Source organism: Eretmochelys imbricata, chromosome 9 (genome assembly GCF_965152235.1).
Source record: "Eretmochelys imbricata isolate rEreImb1 chromosome 9, rEreImb1.hap1, whole genome shotgun sequence".
NCBI lineage: Eukaryota > Metazoa > Chordata > Testudines > Cheloniidae > Eretmochelys > Eretmochelys imbricata.
This window is the reverse complement of record NC_135580.1, coordinates 47,979,573-47,999,140: the sequence shown is the minus strand read 5'-3', so window position 1 is coordinate 47,999,140 and position 19,568 is coordinate 47,979,573. Positions and strand designations below refer to the sequence as shown.

The following is a 19,568-nucleotide window of genomic DNA, read 5'->3' as shown; positions in this document are numbered from 1 at the left end:
CCAGCATACTCTTGGAGCAGCGAGGGAAGGGAAGCATTGGCGCTGGGCACAGCTGGGTGACAGGCAGAGAGCCGGGCGCGGCCGGCCTCATGCTGTCTCGATGCCCTGTGCTGGCACTAGGGCGGGGCTCGCGTCACCCGCGGCAGCCGTTGGCGTTGGGACTTCCCAGCTGTTAGCTCGCGCTCAGCTTGGGACGTGCTTCCTCAAGCCGCCGCCATTCCCATCCGGGGCCTACGCGGGTAGGTGGCGCCCTATATCACGTGACAATGCGTGGCGGCGCGACCGCCATCTTGTGTTGTTGGGAGTGAGGAATTGCTTCGGCTGTGAGAGACTCTCCGTCCGGGATCACAGGTAATTAACCCCGCTGGCTCTGGCCGGCTCCCATGGGCGCCGGGCGGTGTCTGAGCTTTTCCCCTTCCCGCCCGGGGCGTGTCTGCTCCGCAGACGCGGCCCTGCTGCGGGAACGTGCATAGGCCGCTTTGGAAGCACCGGCCTCGCCTACTGTTCATGCCCAGGCAAAGGCAGCGGGCTTGGGGTATAGAAGCCGCGGAGGCCCGCGGCCTGTGAGGAGCCGAGGTTGTTTGGATTTGGCTTATGGGATAGAGGCCTTTCCTGGAGCCTCTGCTTTTGGTCTTTCCCCTCGTAGCTTCCGAGGAGACTCCGGCTGCCTGATCCTGTTCTGTTCCTACTCCCTGTTGGCTCTGTGAGGTGGGGGCTCCGTCCAAGCGGTCCCTTGGCAGCCGGTTCTGCCGTGGGTTGGGTGAGTGCCGCTGGACCGGAGCCTGTCAGGCAGCTGCAGGATTTCTCGGGATTATCCCGGGCTACCTGCGGTTCCTACTAATTTCCTTTTTACCCTAACTCCTGTGAACTCTCCTCTCCCAGCCCAGCGGGACCGTCCCGTGTCCTGGGCGAGCCGTGGGCAGGTTCCGTTCGCACTGAAACCACTCTCTTCTGAGCATGTCTGGCCTTGTCATATTGCAGACACTAGGAGAAAAGAGCTGGTTCAGGACTGAGGCCTTTCTCTCAGTGAGCTGGGTGTTAAGGGGAATACTCAGCAGTGTGTGACCATGGAGGCCTTGGCAGGCTGAAGAGTCCATTGATCAGGATCATGTATGTTTGGTATTAATCCAAGACAAGTAGTCTCAATGTCAACGAAGCACTCCCAGCACTTTCAAGTATGTATAACTGCAGTTTAAATCGAGATAAGTTTGAGGTCAAGGGGATCAGTACAGATTGACATAGTAGAAGTAATACCCCCCACCCCCTCCACACACATACTCTCCTATGCCCATAACTTAACATTGATGGCATTGTTTTTTGTTGTTACTTTTGCCATTATTTTTGCTGTCCATATTTTGTTCTCTAAATTTTATTTCTGAATTCTGCTTTTGTTGTTTTTTTAATTTAATCATTTTTAGCTCATCACCCTTTGCTTTCTTGCTGCAAGAGCTAGCTTGTGCCACTTTTTGAAAAGTGTTTCCTTTTCCACAATTCTACTCATTGTGTTTATTGCCTACTAACGTCTAATTAAAGGTAAAAGTGTGTTGACTTTTGAGCATGGCTTTGAGTAGAATATGTAATAGTTGGACATTATGATGATCTGGATCTCTTTGACATAAAAACAGTTGTTCTAGGAGTCAACAGGACTTAGGACATTTATTGAACTCACCTATTGCTGCTAATTCTATTGGTAGTAGGCTTGGTAGGAGCATTAGTATAGACAAGGCACTGGTGGTCACTAATTTGTGTAGACTTTGTCTAGATCAGAGTTACGGCTTGTCTCCACTTACTGTAGATCGACGCTACGGTGATCGATCCACTGGGGGTCGCGCTCCCATTGAATCCAGTACTCCACCAGAATGAGAAGCACCCAGTGCTGTGTCGACACCACAGTAAGTCGACCTAAGGTATGTCGATTCCAGCTACGGTTATTCACATAGCTGGAGTTGCGTAACTTAGGTCAACTTAGCCCCATACTGTGGACCTGCCCTTAGCTGATACTGTGGTAATAAGCCTGCGCCTTGTCAGTACAAGCAGGAGAATCCATGGAGGTTTAACAGTGGGAGAACTTTTAAAAAAAAAAAAAAAAAAAAGTAGCATAGACACATTGATCCAGTGAGGTAATTGCTGTCAGAGCTCTTGTATCACAGAATGGATTCTTCATTGAGCATGGACAAAATGCAGGATTCTGCTTCTGGTTAACTGTATTAAATAGGTCAGAAATAGTGGTACCATCAACTGAAGTGGTACTTCACAGTGAAAATTTATAGCAGTCATAGCAAAACTTGACAGCTTGTTGACTCCACTGCTGTCTGAAGACTTAATATAACTTTTCAGTTCTCTGACAAAGTTGTAAAATATTTGTTAGTGATTTCAGGAGCTGGACGGGGTCCCATGTCATCTGGGCTTGTGGATATACTTGCACATTCTCTGTCACCAGGTTTGCTGCAGAGCCTTTTTTGAACTGTTTTCCAGTGACTCTGTTTTCAGCTAACATAGATCATTAAAATATATATATTGCATCTTGGTTTACTACTCATCCTTTGAAAATGCATCAAGAGACCTGTGTAACGCATCAATATGAATCCGATGAAGTGAGCTGTAGCTCACAAAAGCTCATGCTCAAATAAATTGGTTAGTCTCTAAGGTGCCACAAGTACTCCTTTTCTTTTTGCGAATACAGACTAACACGGCTGTTACTCTGAAACCTATCAATAAAATAATTTCTCAAATACCTTGAACATCCCTTCTTTTTTCCAATAAAATGGTGTCCAGCAAAGGGGCTGAAAGTATGCTAAAAAGATTCCTTTTCTCTCTAAAATGTACAATAAACTTAAAGGGAAAACAGCTTGAAAAATCAGCCTTTTATTTGAAAACCTTGTATTGGTCATAGTTAAAAGTAGATACTGCTATAACTGAAAGGTGGTGTAGAGCTCTTTTTCGTTTTTACTTTGTGTATAGTCAGTTTCACTATTTTCCCGGTATAGTCAATCATCTTGCTTTCTGAAAAGTCTGATACCAACTGGGGAATAGAAAAATCCGTACATACACATTTTTAAAGGACATTTTAAAGTAGAACAATGCCACTCCTTCCAAAGACTTAATATCTAAAAGGTCCTCTGTCAGGAACTGAAATTTTTTAAAGTTAAAAATTAAAACAAATCAAGTTGAATAATGCCTTGCAAATTTATGAATACTTTAAAGAAGCAAATGAAGTTTTCCATTTGGGATGAACTGTGGAAGTGAGAGATGACGGGTAGCGCACATGCACATTATCCATGTTGATCTGGGGTGTTGGCTGAATAGACTTTTGGCTAGTCTAAATTCTGTCAAATGATATTTGCAGTGTACTAGAACACACAAGGAAAAAGCAGTTCGACTGACTTTAAAGTTACGTCTACACTACAAGCGCTGCTACAGATCATCTTACTACAGCAACAAAGGGGATGTTTCTCTGTTGCTGCAGTAGATCCATCATAACAAGAGGCAGTAGCTAGGTCAGTGGAAGAATTTTTCTGACAACCTAGCTGCATTTACAATGCGGGTTAGGTCAACATAACTGTGTTGCACAGGGCATGAAATTTTTCACAGTCCTGAGCGATGTAGCTAGGTCGACTTAAGTTTTAACTGTAGACCTGGCATTAGTTAAAAGTGACCTGCAAAGGGGAGTTGGTTGGAGACCCCTGCTGCAACATTTTATTTTATTTTTCTTCTTTAATGTGTTGAGACCTGAAATTCTCCTTAGATTTTCTGCTTGTGTTTAACATTTGAAATGTCAAAAATATTAAATAGTATTTTCATTTCTTTTGCTAGACCTCTCTTTGGAAGTCCAAATAATGGATAGAGGAGTCGTTCCCTCCCTCCCCTCCCCCCCGCGATCCTCCCCGTAATTGAAATGTTTCAAAAAGATCTAGTCTCCAAACTGTTCCTTCAAGTAGTTAAGTTAAATAGCTGTTAACAAACAGTCCCATGGTTTTTAAACAGTCTGATTTAAAAATTAATTTTCATCTCAGTTCAGGATTCTATTCCATGGCTTTTGTGATGTCATGCTCATACTAGCTCTCCAGTACTCCTGTTCAAGGAAATACTGGGATAAATGATATGTGAATCTTAAATGTAAAACAATCAGGGGACAAAAAGCTTAAAGAAGGATTTTAAAGTTTGCTTTTAGGCTATACTTAAAGGAAATAGGTTATAACCAAGAAGATTTAGTGATGATGTACATGTGAACAGTGTGCCCTCTTGTGGTGGCATGCATATTAAAAAGAATGTAGGGTCCTGCTATACTACTTTTCTGTAACTCACTTTATTAGTTCCAGTGGTAGTGGCAGGGTGTGAAGATAAAGGATCAGGATCTCACTCCCAGCTTTACAAGTTTGGATGTCTTTGTTAGTAATTCAGTTTGCAGCAGTGGATTTATTACAGAATGACGTCCAGCTGTCTTTCTCAAAATATGAAGGAACTTTGTCAACCTGTTTTTGAATTACAGGTAGCTAAAAATTCCCTGAACATGGAAGCCACTTAGCAGTAACTCCTTAGTTATGGTGATAAGTAGGGAGTCATTATAAATCCTATGTTCATATTGCTTATACTTTTGCATAGAAAGTATTTTTATACATCTGAGGGGTTTTTGGAGAGTTTGAAAGGAAGTGGTGAAGACACTTAAATTATGGATGCTTTTAAAAGAAACTGCCTTATTTTAAAATTTTAAATACAGTTTAAATTACCTAAAGTAGTTATTTGCAGAAATCCACCTTAATGTTTGCCTTAGCTGCTTATGATGTGTGAGCAGCATTGCAGAAGTCTGGCTATCTTAGATAGATATATTGCCCCCATGACTGTAGCATCTGAGTATCTGTCTTTTATTGGAATTATACTTACAACACCTCTGAGAGGCAGAGAAAGTACCATTATCCCAATTTTACACATGGTGAACTGAGACACAGAGAGGCTGTGACTTGCTCAAGCTTATACAGGAAGTCTGTGATGGTGGAGCAAGGAATTCAGCACTAGGATAGAGCCGTAACCTCTGGACCATCCTTTCTCCATAGTTCATAAACTTTGTAGGGCAATGTGAAGTAGAGGGAACCAAGGACCCACAAACATCTCCTAAGATCTGCATTGCACATGAAGTACGGAGAGTTGGGGATCCTGCTGAGCTTTTCAAAGCTATCATGGAGCTTCTGAGGCTTTTTGTTTTAAAAATCCTTTACTAAAATTAAGTTAAGGTTGCTACAATGTATGTATGCCAAGGAGGGTATAGTTTAACATACCCTCCCCCAAGCATTTAAAAATATGGTAATAAACAGTTTATGAAGGTAGTTAAATATACAAAGATATTCACCGTTCAGATGATATTTTACGTGTACCTAGATAAAATATCAGATTGTATATTCTAACATCCTTTAAAGGTAATTATAAATTTGAAATATATTCAGTTTTAAAAAATGACTTCAATGTAATTTCAGGTACACTTCTCTCTGAGTCCCCCGTCAATTTTTTAGTGCTTTACAACCACATAATCCTATTTTCAAAATGTTTTTCTGTCCCTGAGCTGTGCCAAAAACCCACACAAACATGCAAAACTAATTATAGTGAAAACATTAGATTGACGATATGGAAAGTGCTGTAAAATGCACCAAGTAAACAGGTGAAACAGGCTATACATAAATGTAATAAAACTGGAAATCAAGGCTTTTTTCTGCTGTTTAAACAAGCAACTTTTTTTTTTAAGTAGGCAACATTTATTTCACTCTTGTAAAATTTTTTTAGTTCATGATTTGATCTTTTAACTCTGTTCTCAGATCATCCAACAGGGAAATGCTTGTGTCACAGACCCAAACCGCAACTTGAAATGCTTCTTAAATCACTGACTACAAATTAAAATGTCATACGTTGTATAGATATGTGGATTCCTCTTTCTCTTGTGTGGTAAATAATATTTAAATAGGCTGAGATTTTTGGTCTACATGTGTAAAGTGACTTTAGATTAAGGTAGATGTGTGGTCGGTATCTGGAGGATAGTGAGCCTCTCTAGGGAGGGTAAATCAAGACAACATAAGAATTCAATTATATTGGGAGTGTAGATGTGTTTTCTGCCTCATGGTAGAATGGGGAGAATGTGTGGAGAAGATGTTTCTGGACCGTGTGAAGACTAAAGTTAGATGTTCTGGTCTCATGACCCACTTACAGGTGGGTAGTTGGAATGGGATAAGGTTGAGCTTTTGGTTTACATGTGAGATGTAAAAGGTGAGATGTTAGTGTTACTAGCTAGTAATCGGTGGTTGAACCATTGTCTTAGCCATATGTGGAGAATTTGTAGCACGTATTGGAAGCTGATGATGTAAGATGAGGGGATATAAAAGTTTTCTTATTTATAGGTGGAGGCTGAACAGGGATATGGGACATAGTTAAGCTCCCGCCTCCCTCTACCCCATGGGTATATGCAGCTTACAAGTACATACTTAAGAAATCATGGGCTTGATTCAGCTCCCCTCTTTACATAGGGCTCAGTTAGAGTTGGATCAGGTGCTGAATGAATTGTGACCTTGTTTGACTATTTCCCTTCCCTTATTGTTTGCTATTTGTATTGCAGTAGTGCTTAGAGGCCTCATTTGAGATCACAACTCCGTTGTTGTAGGTGATGTACAAACACACAGAGTTTTTAGTCCTATTTGAAGCAAAGCAAGTGCGTGTAACTACCTACCTCTTCCGCTCAGGGCAGGAAAGATTTCTCTGTGAATCCCTGTGTTATAGAATAGATGATGGACCCAGGAGGTGTTGATGATATACTCTTATATATGTTATGTGTATATATACATGCATAGGCACTGACTCTGTGGGTGCTGTGGGGCTGGAGCACTCATGGGGAAAAATTAGTGGGTGTTCTGCACCCACTGGCAGCCAAGCTCCACCTGCCCCCACCTCGCCTGCTCCTCCCCCTCTCAGCACTTCGCATCCACTGCCTAAAAGCTGTTTAGCAGCACTTAGGACTTTCCAGGAGGGAGGGGGAGGAGTGAGGAGGCGGTGCACTTGGGGGAGGAGGTGGTAAAGAGGCGGGGACTTGGGGGAAGGGGGTGGATTTGGGGCGGAGCGGAGTGGGCAGGCGCAGAGCCAGGAGGAGGGGTTGAGCACCCATGGGGCGAAGCAGGCGCCTATGTATACATAGTAGCAACCTTTATTTAAAGCTAACTTTTTTGTCAGTTGGTTAAAGCAGACTGCCCTGTTACTAGCCTGTCACTCCAACATCTTGTCTCTTATCCTCTCATGTGACAGCTATACTGTCATGTTTAAGAGCAGCTCCTTTGTGAAAAGAAGACTTTGTAGTAGATTCTACATGGGAGAGTTCTTGAAATAAACCTTTCCAATGAAAATCTAGAAATGCTTTATCACTCTGAAATATCCATTTTCTAAACATTTTATGTTTACTACCTGGGGGCATGGAAAATCTTGCAAAGTGGGGAAAACCTAATTGAGAATCATAAAACATGCTATAGCTATATGAGGCCTACAGAGGTCTGGTTAGGTAAATTAATGTGAAAATGATTGTTCATTCCAGGAATCCTTTTATTTGTGTGCCTTGACTTCATATGTTTTGGAATGTTATACATACATTTTGTTGGATTTAATGTGTTTTGTAGCAGTTTAGGGTTTGTCAGAGGGTGGAGATGGATGGCAGGAGAGAGATCACTTGATCATGACCTGTTAGGTTCACTGCGGCACCTGGCATTGGCCCTGTCGGTAGACAGGATACTGGGCTGGATGGACTTTTGGTCTGACCCTGTATGGCCATTCTTATGTTCTTAGTTACAGCACCATGTGATAGCTGGAAAGGAGGCGGTTCTACCTCTGGAACAGATAGTGGCAGGGTCGTGCTAATTAGATATGATGGGTCAGGGATTCTGAGGGGGGCAATCAGGGGGCGGGAAGTGGGAGGGGGCCAGGCTGTTTGGGGAGGCGCAGCCTTCCCTACCCAGCCCTACATACAGTTTTGGAACCCTGATGTGGCCCTCAAGCCAAAAAGTTTGCCCACCCCTGCCCTAGACCCTGCCTGGAGGCTTGATTGTTCACATCTCTCTGGCTAGTATGTTTTAAAAAATGTTGGAGCTCCCATCTGCATCTGATTTGTTGAAGGAGTAAAAGATCTTTCTCCTTCCCTATTCTGCTGCTGGAGGATGGGGAACTCCATTACTCTGATGCTTTGCCAGTCTCCTCGCTGCTGATGCAAAATGAGTGGGTAGGTAGGGTCTCTGCTATTTCACATCCTTCCTCTTGGCTCTTATGGGGGGCAGGGTTAGGATCTTTAACCTATCCTTTTTTTCTTGTCAAGCTCTCCCTTCAATACTTGCACTTCCTGTCTCTTATGCTACTGATAGGTTTTCTGCACAGGAGCAAGTTGCAAGTGAAATTCTGCTGTCCAAAGTTCTATATAGCAGCTGTGAAAGTGACCAACCCATGGCTAGTTTCACTTTGCTGCTTGAGAATATTACTAATGGTAACAGGCACTGAAGCAAAAGCTGCCCAAAGACTCAGAATATTTTGTGGTAGTTCAAAGTGGGAATGTTATATTTCCAATCATAAAGGTTAGAAATGTAATTAACATACAGAGGCTTAAATTCTGAAGGAACAATGTCTTAGGAGTCCTCCACTCTAGGGAAAACTTTCTGTTAACTATAGGTGAGTGAATTTTCCAAGCCCTGCTCTACAAGACCTGAAGGTTAAAATGGCTGTGTAGAGAGAAGTATGTTTTAAGTCTCCTGGGTAAACACTGAATTGCTTGAAAAGGGAGAGCTTTGTATTTCTTCTCATGTGTTCACATGTTCATGATGATATTTAAGCATGTGTTGGAAAAATGGCTGAGGTTGAGAGAGAATATTGCTTGGTTCTCCAGAGTTCAGGTCTCCCAAAGTTTTTAAAACATGTAGCAGCCCTAAAGGTGTAAATTATAATCGGAAGAGCTTTGAAGTCGGCAATGATGGCTTCCCTAAAATTACAAATTTTGTTGAGCTTGTTGCTTAGAATGTGAACTTCTGTTCCGCGTTTTGTCTAGTTTGATTTTGCTTTATACTATCCATGGGGGATGCCACAAGAAGGCAATCAGAACTTGGACAAGATGCCACTAGTAAGGATATGATTTAGTCATCGAGGTCACAGATTCCGTGACTTTAACGGGCCTCCATGACTTCTTTGGGTTCAGCCCCCACTGCAGCAGGGGTTGGAGCTGTCTCATCTCCTCCACCCCTCCCTCCCCCTGTGGCTGCAGTGGGGGCTGGAGCTGTCCCATGGGTGCACACATTCTCCCCCCCCCCCCCCCGTGGCTGCAGCTGTCTCATTCCCCCCATCCAAGCAGGGGCTGGAGCAGTCCCGCCCCCCCTCCCCCAGTGGCTGCGGTAGGGTCTGGAGCTGTCTTGCCCTGCGTGGCAGTCAGTCCTGTCCCGTCGTCTCCTCCTCCTCCTCCCCCCCGTCACAGACAGATGGCAGGATACTGTGAATTTTTGTTTATTGCCTGCGACCTGTCTGTGACTTTTAACTAAACATAATCATGACAAAATATTAATCTCATTACCTTCAAAAGTTCATGACAGACTATCACGGATGAAAACAGCCTTGTGCAAGGTTGACAATGGTTCCAATAGGTATACATAAGCAATGCCCACTTCCCATAAGATTTTTCTGCCCACCTCCAGAAGAAAACACCTGTAGTTCCTGCTGACTTGCCACGACTGCCTTCACAATATAATTTTGCAGTGGCCATTGATGCACTCGTATCCAGTGCTGCTGGCCCAGTGCTGATCTCAAGAGATGTACAACGGCGTATTGGCTAACAGGTATGTCCTTGCAGAGTTGCGGCAATTCTGGGGTAGAGAGGCGGGCATGCTGATGAATGTAAGTAAGGGTTTCTGAAATTCATCTGTTTGCATTTGGGACACAGATCCTGGATTAGGCTTAACAGGCTTCTGACAGGGACAGCCAGTGTGGCTGCCACAGTGCAGGAATTTGGCTTAGCCCAGTCTTCACAGTGTGACTACGGGGTAGTGATACAGACAGTGAAACACGTGGTGGAGGAGTGCACGATTAGAAGATTGTGAGGGTGAAGTACAATACTTTGCTATCCTTGATAATGCAGCAGTTAGATGGCTGAACAATCTAGATATTGACGTGTGACCCATATGGAAGAAGATGACTAGCTTTGTTTAAACCTGTTGTAGTCCAGAATGGTCAAATGAGTAGATTTGACTGTATCCATTGCAAGGACCCGAAGGCTGTAGCAGTCGCTTTTTCTTGTGCCAGAAAGAGAACTACATCTAGGGCTAGGGTCTTGAAGTATGTCATCACTGCAGAATAAACTCAGGCTTTTATATGGATGTTGCTCCTAACCCCTCTCCCATCCACGTGTGGTGCTGCTTTCAAGCCATGCTAGCTGGCTTGTCTTGGGGTATAGGCTAGAGTTCAGATGCTGCTTTTGCTTGGGCTGGTAACCTGTCCTCTTTGCACTGAGGATGTGTGCTAAATCAATCCAATGCAGACAGTCCTTCATTGCTTTTCCACAATTCCCCCTGCCTGCCCAGAAGGACAGAGAATTCACTCTGTATCATAGAGTGGCTTAGCTTACTGCAGCACTAAGAACTGTAAGCTAAGCCCTCACTGACACAAACAGCTGAGAGCAGCATCAGCGAGGACACAGTAACGATGCGGTTTGGCTTTACGGGTTTGGGATAGGCTAACCTGGATACTCAGACATAGGTGCCAATGAACTGAGTTAAATCTGCAGTGAAAACGTACACAAACTCACTGAATCCAAGGGTATGCTCTGGTTCTCGCTGAAAGACTTACAGAAACATGTTGGTGCCCGTAATCTGGTTGTAAATTGTCCTACTTCCAGTGGGGGGAGCTAGAGCAATTTGCACCAGCTGCGGATCTACCCCACTGTTTCTTACTCAGTCCCAAAATTAATCTCTGTACATAAAACTTTTTTTTCCTCAACCTCCTTCATGATGTCAGCTGTGTTGTGGTCTGCCTATAAACATGATGAATGTATTAGACATTTAAAAGCAATTTAAATATGCGAAAGCGAAACTCTTTTAGAATTGAAAAATTTGATTAAGCATATAACTTTAAAATAAACTATAAAATGAGAAGGATTTCAGTGCAGAAGAGTAAAACTCCATCCTGTAACAAGATGATACTAATGTCTCTGATGCTACATCCAATCACATAAATAGTGTTCCACACAGGCCACTCCTTTAAACAATTATTCACCTAAGTCAGATCTGAAAGTGGTGATAACAGCGCAAAAAAACACAGCAGGACAGTACTTTCAAAGTTTCAGAAGAAAGAAAAACATATTCTTGTAAAAATTGTGGTGGCTTGTATATTTTTGTCTTGGAGTAATATTAATCATTGAAGTACGCTGTGGTAAATGCTTTTCCGTTATCACAGGGGTTCTCAAACTTCATTTCACCGTGACCCCCTTTTGACAACGAAAATTAATATATGACCCCAGGAGGTGGGACTGAAGCCTGAGCCCACCTGATCCCTGCCACCGCAGGTGGGGGGCAGTCCAGATGCACATCAATATTCTGGAACTCCAGACAGTACAGAGAATGTGTCAAGCATTTCTTCCATCCATTGGCTCCCATCATGTTTTCATCATGTCAGACACCACCACCACTAATTATTACATCGACAAACAAGGGAACACAAGGTTGACTGCTCTGTGTGCCGATGCGGTCAATCTCTATGGAAATGGTACATTGTCCACAAGATCCTGTTGTTGGCAGCCTATCATCTGGGTAACTCCTTGCTTAACATTGTAGTTATGTTCCTGAAAAATGCGACTTTAAGTGAAACGATGTTAAGTGAATCCAGTTTCCCTATAAGAATTCATGTAAATGGGGCGGGGGGTAGGTTCCAGGGAAATTTTATTCACCAGACAAAAGACTATATTATATACACACCCAGTATAAGTTTTAAACAAACAATTTAATACTGGTACATGGTGGTGATGATTGTGGAGCTTGGTTGAGGTGGTGAAGTCAGAGGGTGGGATATCTCCCAGGGAATGCCATACTGCTAAATGACGAATTAGCATTTGGCTGAGCCCTCAAGGGTTAACTCGTTGTTAATGTAGCCTCACACTCTACAAGGTAGCACGAATGGAGGGAGGGGAGACAGCATGAAAGAGAGAGACAGACACACCCTGTGTGTGAGAGAGAGATGCGCATTGCTCCTTTGAGTACGCTGACCCTACTCTTGAGTACACTGCCTTTTTAAGTTGATCGGCAAACTGAGATGGCAGATGCTGCCAGAAAGCTCCCTTCGTCCTGAGCCCTGTCATGTGTCCCCACCGCTCTATGGAATATGGGCGTGCAGGAGCAGGGGGACACCCTGATATTATGCTCTCCCCCTCCCCCTTAAGCAGGAGGCTCTGGAAAGCAGCTCCAAGGCAGAGAGCAGGAGCAGCATATGGCAGTGTGGGGAGGGACAGCTGAACTGCTGGCAATTGATAGGCTGCTGGGTGGCTGCCACACAGGAAACTTAAGGGAACCGGGAGCTGATATGGGGGCTGCCAGTCCACCCTGGTTCAAAGCCCCCACCAGCTAGCTGCAATGGGCTGCTCTCCCTGCAAGCAGTGGACAAAGTATGCGGCTGCCAAACAACGTTATAAGGGAGCATTGCACAACGTTAAATGAGCATGTTCCCTAATTGATCAGCAATGTAACAACAAAATGGCATTAACCAGGATGACTTTAAGTGAGGAATTACTGTACTCGGAATGCGATTGCAGACTCTCTCAGCAGAAGCTTAGTGGCCAGTCACGAGTAGGAATTCCACAACACTGTAGTAAGCAACATTTTGAACCCATGGGGGACTCCAACCAGAGACCTCTCTGCCTCCCACTCCAGCAACAAATGCAGCACATATTGCTGTAGAGCAGTGGTTTTAAAACTTTTTTCCTGGTGACTCAGTTGAAAAAAATAGTTGATGCCTGCGATGCAACAGAGCTGGGGCAAAGGGTTGGGGTGCAGGAGTGAGGGCTGTTGGGTGGGGACAGGAATGAGGGGTTCAGGCTGTGGGAGGGGGTTGGGCTGTGCAAAGGGGTCAAGGCTCTGGGTTGGGGGTGTGGGCTCTGGGGTGGGGATGGGGATGAGGGGTTTGGGGTGCAGAAGGGGGCTCCAGGTTTGGGGCAGGGCTCAGGGCTTGGGCAGGGGATTGGGATGTGGGCTTACCACAGGTGGCTCCCAGTCAGTGCCATAGCCAGGGTGCAGAGGCAGGCTTCCTGCCTGTCCTAGCAACGCGGACTGTGCTGCACCCCGGAAGTGGTCAACAGCAGGTCTGGCTCCTTGGCGGAGGTGCCGCCACCACCCCCAGCTCCCATTGGCTGGAAACTGGCCAATGGGAGTGTGGAGCTGGTGCTCTGCAGGATATAGGTATCCACTCCCAAGGCGATTCTCTCATACTTTGCTGGTCAAATTAGATCAACTATGCATTCCCCTTTCTACCACGCCTGCCACAAGTACACCACCCCCACTTTCCCCAAGCTGCTAACACAATAGCACAATCAGACATCCTGATCTGTAGATTCTTCATCCCAGTGCATGGTATTTGGATGGGCATCTTCTCTAGAAGGGGAATGTTTATCGGAAGTGCAAGACATCCTTTTGAGCAGCAGGAAAGAGTCCACTAGGCTTTCCTACTGGACCAAGTGGAAAAGCTTTCCCCAGAGGAAATGGAGATTGCTTTTCTTTTGGATTACCTCCTGTTCTTGAAGATGTTGGGGCTCACCCATAACTTTCTCAAGGTCTACATAGCAGTAGTCAGAGCCTTCCATCCCCCTGTGGAAGTACACTCTGTATTTACACATCCATTGACTACTAGGTTTTGGAAAGGTCTCCTCAGAACTTTTCTACCTGAACAACCTATTACTCCCCAGAGGGGCCTCAGCCTCATTCTTGTGGCACTAATGAAACAGCACTTTGAACTGCTGGCTTCATGCTCTATGTCCCTCTTTTCCATGCAAGTCACCTTCCTTGTGGCTATCACTTCAGCAAGAATGGTAAGGGAACTTGGGGTCATGATGGCAGACCCCCCTTTCACCACTTTCCATAAGGACAAAGTCTCTCTGTGGCTACATCCCAAGTTTCTACCAAAGGTCATATCCCAGTTTCATCTCAACCAACCCATACACTTTACCTGCTTTCTTTCCAAAGCCTCTCACATCGGCAGAGGAACGATGACTTTGGTCCCTTGACGCCTGCCAGGCCTTGGCCTTCTACCTGTAGAGGAGACCACCTATCAGGAGGTCTCCTAGATTGTTTATCACAATAGTTGAGAGCGTTAAGGGGCAAGCAGTCTCCACACAAAGAATCTCCAAGTGGATGTTTGGGTGCATTACAATCAATCAGTTATTTGGGCTGTCTCCACCCCTTGGGATGAGAGCCTGTTGCATGTGAGCCCAGGCGTCAACTGTGGCCACCCTCCATGATGTACCACTTTGAGACACATGTAGGGCAGCCACGTGGAGTTCAGTATATACCTTCGCTGCACATTATGCGTTGGTGCAGAACTCTGCGATGGATGCCTCATTCGGCGTGGCTATCCTCCATTCAACCATTCCATCCTCATCCTTGCAACTTCTTCCAAATTAGGTATTGCTTGTTAATCACCCTAAGTGGAATAAAGTAGGAACCATCACTCAGAGAAGAGGAGGACGTTACTTATCTGTAACTGGAGATTCTTTGAGATGTGTGGTCCCTATCTGTATTTCACTTCCCACCCTCCTCCTCTGCTGTGAATCTGTTCAATTTGTGATGGAGAAGGAACTGGAGATGTGGTCTGTTCACCCTGCCGTTATCACCTCAGATGAAACCATGAGATATGAGGCAAGGGGATATGCACAGACGGAAAGACTACTACTACTTTCTGCTCCTGCAACGCATGGCATGCATGTGTAAACTTCAGATAGGGACCACACATCTTGAAGAACCTCTAGTTACAGGTAAGTAACCTCCTCCTTTTTTTTGCAATTGTAAGTAATAGAACATTTTAAATGAAATATCCTGGCACTTGCCCAGGAAATCTTGCTATTTGCCATGGATAAGTGACTGGATTTTTCAAGCTCTGTAATTTATCATAACTTATAAAATGTGTAGCTGTGACTTCATTAATCAAACTTTTACTTCTGCAGCGGAGAGGAGTAGTGGTTCCTAAGTAGGTATTTGCTGGTGTGTTCAGATGTTTTTTTATTGCTTATTAATATCAAAAGAGACTGTGCAAATTGCCTTGTTTCTTCCTCTGCCCATGATCAAATTAGGGGTGCTGGAAGTGGTGTCTGGGACGAAATATCCTGTTATCTAAAGTAATTGTATTTCATTTTTAATTGCATTATAGAGCTTAGATCAGGGGTGGCCAACCTGTGGCTCCAGAGCCACACGCGCTCTTCAGCAGTTAATATGCGGCTTCGTGTATAGGCAACAACTCCGGGGCTGGAGATACAGGTGCCAAATTTCCAGTGTGCTGGGGGGTGCTCACTACTCAACCCCTGGCTCTGCCACAGGCCCTGCCCCCGCTCCACCCCTTCCCATTCTCTCCCCTGAGCCTGGCGTGCCCACTTCCCCTTCCAAGCCTCCTGCACACCACAAAACAGCTGATCGGGAGGTGCGGGCAGGGAGAGGGAAGGCTCTGATCTGCGGGGCTGCTGGTGGGTGAGAGGGGCTGGGAGTGGTGGGGAGGGGGGAGCTAATGGGGGGCTGCTGATGTATTACTGTGGCTCTCTCGCAATGTATATTGGTAAATTTTGGCTCCTTCTCAGGCTCAGGTTGGCTACCCCGGCTTAGATTCACTAGTAGAACCCACTTAATCAGTTATCCTTTTTAGCATTTCTTATGGCTGGGATGTCAAGCTGCAGTCTGCCTTTGTGTATTGAGGACACATTAACCTTATGAAGAAAAAAATTACTCCGCTGTCTTCATGATATTCTTTGTCTGTGATTTATTTATTTATTTATTTTTAGGTTAACACTTTTTTAAAGAGGACTAGAAAAGAAGAAAATGGCAGGAGAAACTCAAACACTTAACTTCGGGCCTGAATGGTGAGTCTTTTCTGTTTTGTCAGAGTCTGGGACCTTATTCTGAAAACTAGGAAGGCTTTATGGACATGTATATTCGAGAGGAGGGAGAGGCTGAATGGGTTATAAAACTGGATTGGGTACAGTGTCTGTTCAGCACTTACTCAAATCTAGTTCTGATCTGTAGTGACTAAAAGTAATCTTCATCATATGACTACGTAGTGCTCTGTGTGAAAGGAATTGGAGGTTTTATGTCATTGTAATAACTAACACTTACACATCAGACTCTCCAGAATATCCAAAGAATGAACAAGAAAGCTGAAGATCTATCTTGATGTTTGAGATGGTTGATCCTTGTATCTGAGGCATATTGGTGAGGAAACTAGCACTGACACTACCCATGATGGACTTGTTCTACAGATACATAAGCCTTCTGTTTTCAGTTTTGAAAATAAAAACTTGTAAGGTAGAGTGTCTCTGAGAAATTTGTACCCCTTCTCCCTCCCACCACATTCACAGTATTTATTCATAAGGAAAAAATACCCGTGTTAAGAGTGGGCTTCCACGGATGCATTGTTGGAAAGTTACATCATGTTGCAGTGATTGTTTGAGAGTCTTATTACAATACCTATCCAATGTGCTTTGTCCTTGACCTGATAAAGACTATTCTAGAGGTGTGATGGTAGTTCAGTCTTTGCCCCCCTTGCTTATTCAGTCTTGACCTCTCTGCTGAGGCAATACACAAAGATACCAATTGATGTTGCTTCGAAAGAGCTAGCATGATCCTTGGATGGATAAATTATGGGGGAGGCATACAAGAAATACTACCACTGCTTACGTAGTGGGGAGACCACTACTGAAAAAATGTAACTATTTTTGTGGGCATACTTTTAAAAAGGATGTAGAACAATTGGAGAGGGTTTAGGAAAGAACTACAAGATGATTTGTCTGGAAAATGTTTTACAATGAGAGACTTAAACTTAATCTCAATCTATTAATTAACTGAAGAGAAGGTTGGGAGGTTGACATCGTTGACTGTACCTATCCAGGGAGAAAATACACTACATGGTGGTTTAATCTAGCAGTCCAGTCATAATTAGATCCACAGTGGTAGGAAGCGAAAGCTAGAAAAGTAAGGCACACATTTTTAATAGTGAGGGTAATTAAACATTGAAACAGTTTACGAAGGTATGTAGCAGATTATTCCTCCATCACTTGAAGTCTTAAATGAAGACTGGATGTCTTTTTTGTGGATTCTTTCTAGTTCAGCCATGAATCATGGGGCTTGATGCAGGAATTACTGTGTGAAGTTCTGAGCCCCATTTTATGTTGGTCAGACTAGATGATAATGGCCCTTTAAACCTAGGAATCTCAACTTGGTATTAGACTCATCAGTCAATTTATTTGTCAGATGATGACTGTTGTTCATATTCAAACTGGGTTAGATTTGAAAAGGTCTTCTACAAGTGAAACATTACACTGAGTCGTCCAATCTCTGTGGTATGGCAGTTTGGAATATAGTGGTGTCCTGCTGATATAAAAGTGGCACTAAAGAAATTGCCATAGGAAGGTGCAAAACTAAAACATAAAAGCTGCATTAAAAGTGACTCACAAGCTAATTTTACAGAATTCCCTTAACTGTACAAATATGTACAGAACACCTAAATAACCAAGTGAAAGATGGGCTTTGAGTCAATTTTTAGTTTAAAACTTTTTTCTTTTAATGACAGGTTTCAGAGTAGCAGCTGTGTTAGTCTGTATGCGCAAAAAGAAAAGGAATACTTGCGGCATACTGAGCTGTAGCTGTACTGAGCTGTAGCTCACGAAAGCTTATGCTCAGATAAATTGGTTAGTCTCTAAGGTGCCACAAGTATTCCTTTTCTTTTTTCTTTTAAGGTCTTTTGGTGTCCAGAACTGCTTTCATTGCTGGTTCCCCTTGTGATATACACTGTTATTCATGCAGAGCATATGAAAATAGGCTGTGGTCAGATTATGTTAACATACACAGTTGCTTATGACATCACACCAACAATGAAGATGGAAGGCAATTTGGGTAAAAGTGATCATAAAATGCTAGATTTAATGAATCTAAGGAAAGGAAGAAGTGAGAGCAGCAGAATAACTTCAGAATGAACTTCAAAAAAGCACACTTAACTAACTCAGAGAACTGGTAGTAAGATCCTATAGGAAGAAAATCTAAGGAATAAAGGAGTTCAGGATAGCTGGCAGTTTTGCACGGAGACAGTGTTAAATGCGCAACTGCCAGCTATCCCAATGCAAAGTAAACATGGCTAGAATAGTAAGAGGCTAATATGGCTGCATCAAGAGCTCTTTAATGACCTGAGAATCAAAAAGGAATCCTACAGAAAGTGAAAACATGGACAGATTGCTAAAGAGGAGTACAAAATAATAGAACAAGCCTGTAGGAATAAAAGCAGAAAAGTCAAGGAACAAAATGAGTTACGCCTGGCAAGGGATATAAAAGACAATACAGAGAGGTTCTTTAAATCCTTTAGGAGCAGTGTTCCCTCTAATTTTTTACGTCCATGTGCAAAATGAATTTTGTTATATGCACCAATATGGAGGTGATGTGTAACCCTCTGGGGCAGAGGGTTGGGGACCAGATGTGGGGGGATGAGGGCTCTGGCTGAAGGTGCGGGCTCTGGGGTGGGGCTGGGCATGATGACTTCAGGGTGCAGGACGTGGCTCATGGTTGGGGTGCGGGATCTGGGATGGGGCCGGGGATGAGGGGTTTGCGGTGCAGGCTGCCCTGGGGCTGCAGTGGGGAGATAGTACTCCCTCCCCCCCCCCCCACACCTTCTCTCGCCGCAGAAGCTCGGGTGCGGGGGAGAGGCGCCTCTTTCCAGCCGCGGCAAGTCCGTGGCAGGCCCATGCTGGGGCCAGCGGGGAGGGGCTTCATAGGCAGCTGCGCAGCTTAGAGCAAATTTAGATTAGGAGCAAGAGAAAGACAAAGGAAAGGTCCTCTACTTACTGTGAAAGGACAGCTAATTGATGACATTAAGAAGGGTGAGGTGTTTAATGCCTATTTTGCTTCAGTTTTCACTAAAAAGTTTAATGGTAACCATATACTCAACACAATACAATAAAAGCTTTGTTTTCTGGAATGTTGGAGGAATGGGGGGTGCTAGGAAGTCTCAAATTCCTGTTCACTAAGAGGGAGGGAGTTTGTATGTGGGAGGGGGCTCGGGGTAGAGGGTTCCCGCAGCTCCCATTGACTGCAATACCTGGTCAGTGGGAGCTGCGGAGCCAGGGCTCAGGGCGGGGCAGGAGCTGTGCACAGAGCTGTCTGTCTGCGCCTCTGCCTAGGAGAAGCAGGGACATGTTGTTGCTTGCGGGGAACTGCCTGAGGCGAGCACTGCCTGGATTCAGCACCCGAAAACCCCTTTCATGCCCCAACCCCTGCTCCAAGTCCCCTCCCGCACCCAAACTCCCTCCCAGAGATCACACCCTGCATACCCTCCTGAAATGCCGGGTTCTAGAG

General features: G+C 44.4%; 1 protein-coding gene across 3 annotated transcripts in view; it reads left to right on the top strand.

The window, feature by feature from the left end:
- The first annotated feature begins 283 nt into the window (after positions 1-283).
- GIGYF2 (GRB10 interacting GYF protein 2) overlaps positions 284-19,568 on the top strand; it is a 148,926-nt gene continuing 129,641 nt past the window's right edge. For all 3 annotated transcript variants that reach the window (XR_013347177.1, XM_077827171.1, XM_077827170.1), the window contains exons 1-2: positions 284-351; positions 16,013-16,090. Coding sequence is in view for 2 of the 3 variants with exons in the window: in XM_077827171.1 (XP_077683297.1) it covers positions 16,050-16,090 (41 nt within the window). In the remaining variant the exon portion in view is untranslated. The remainder of the gene's footprint in view (positions 352-16,012; positions 16,091-19,568) is intronic.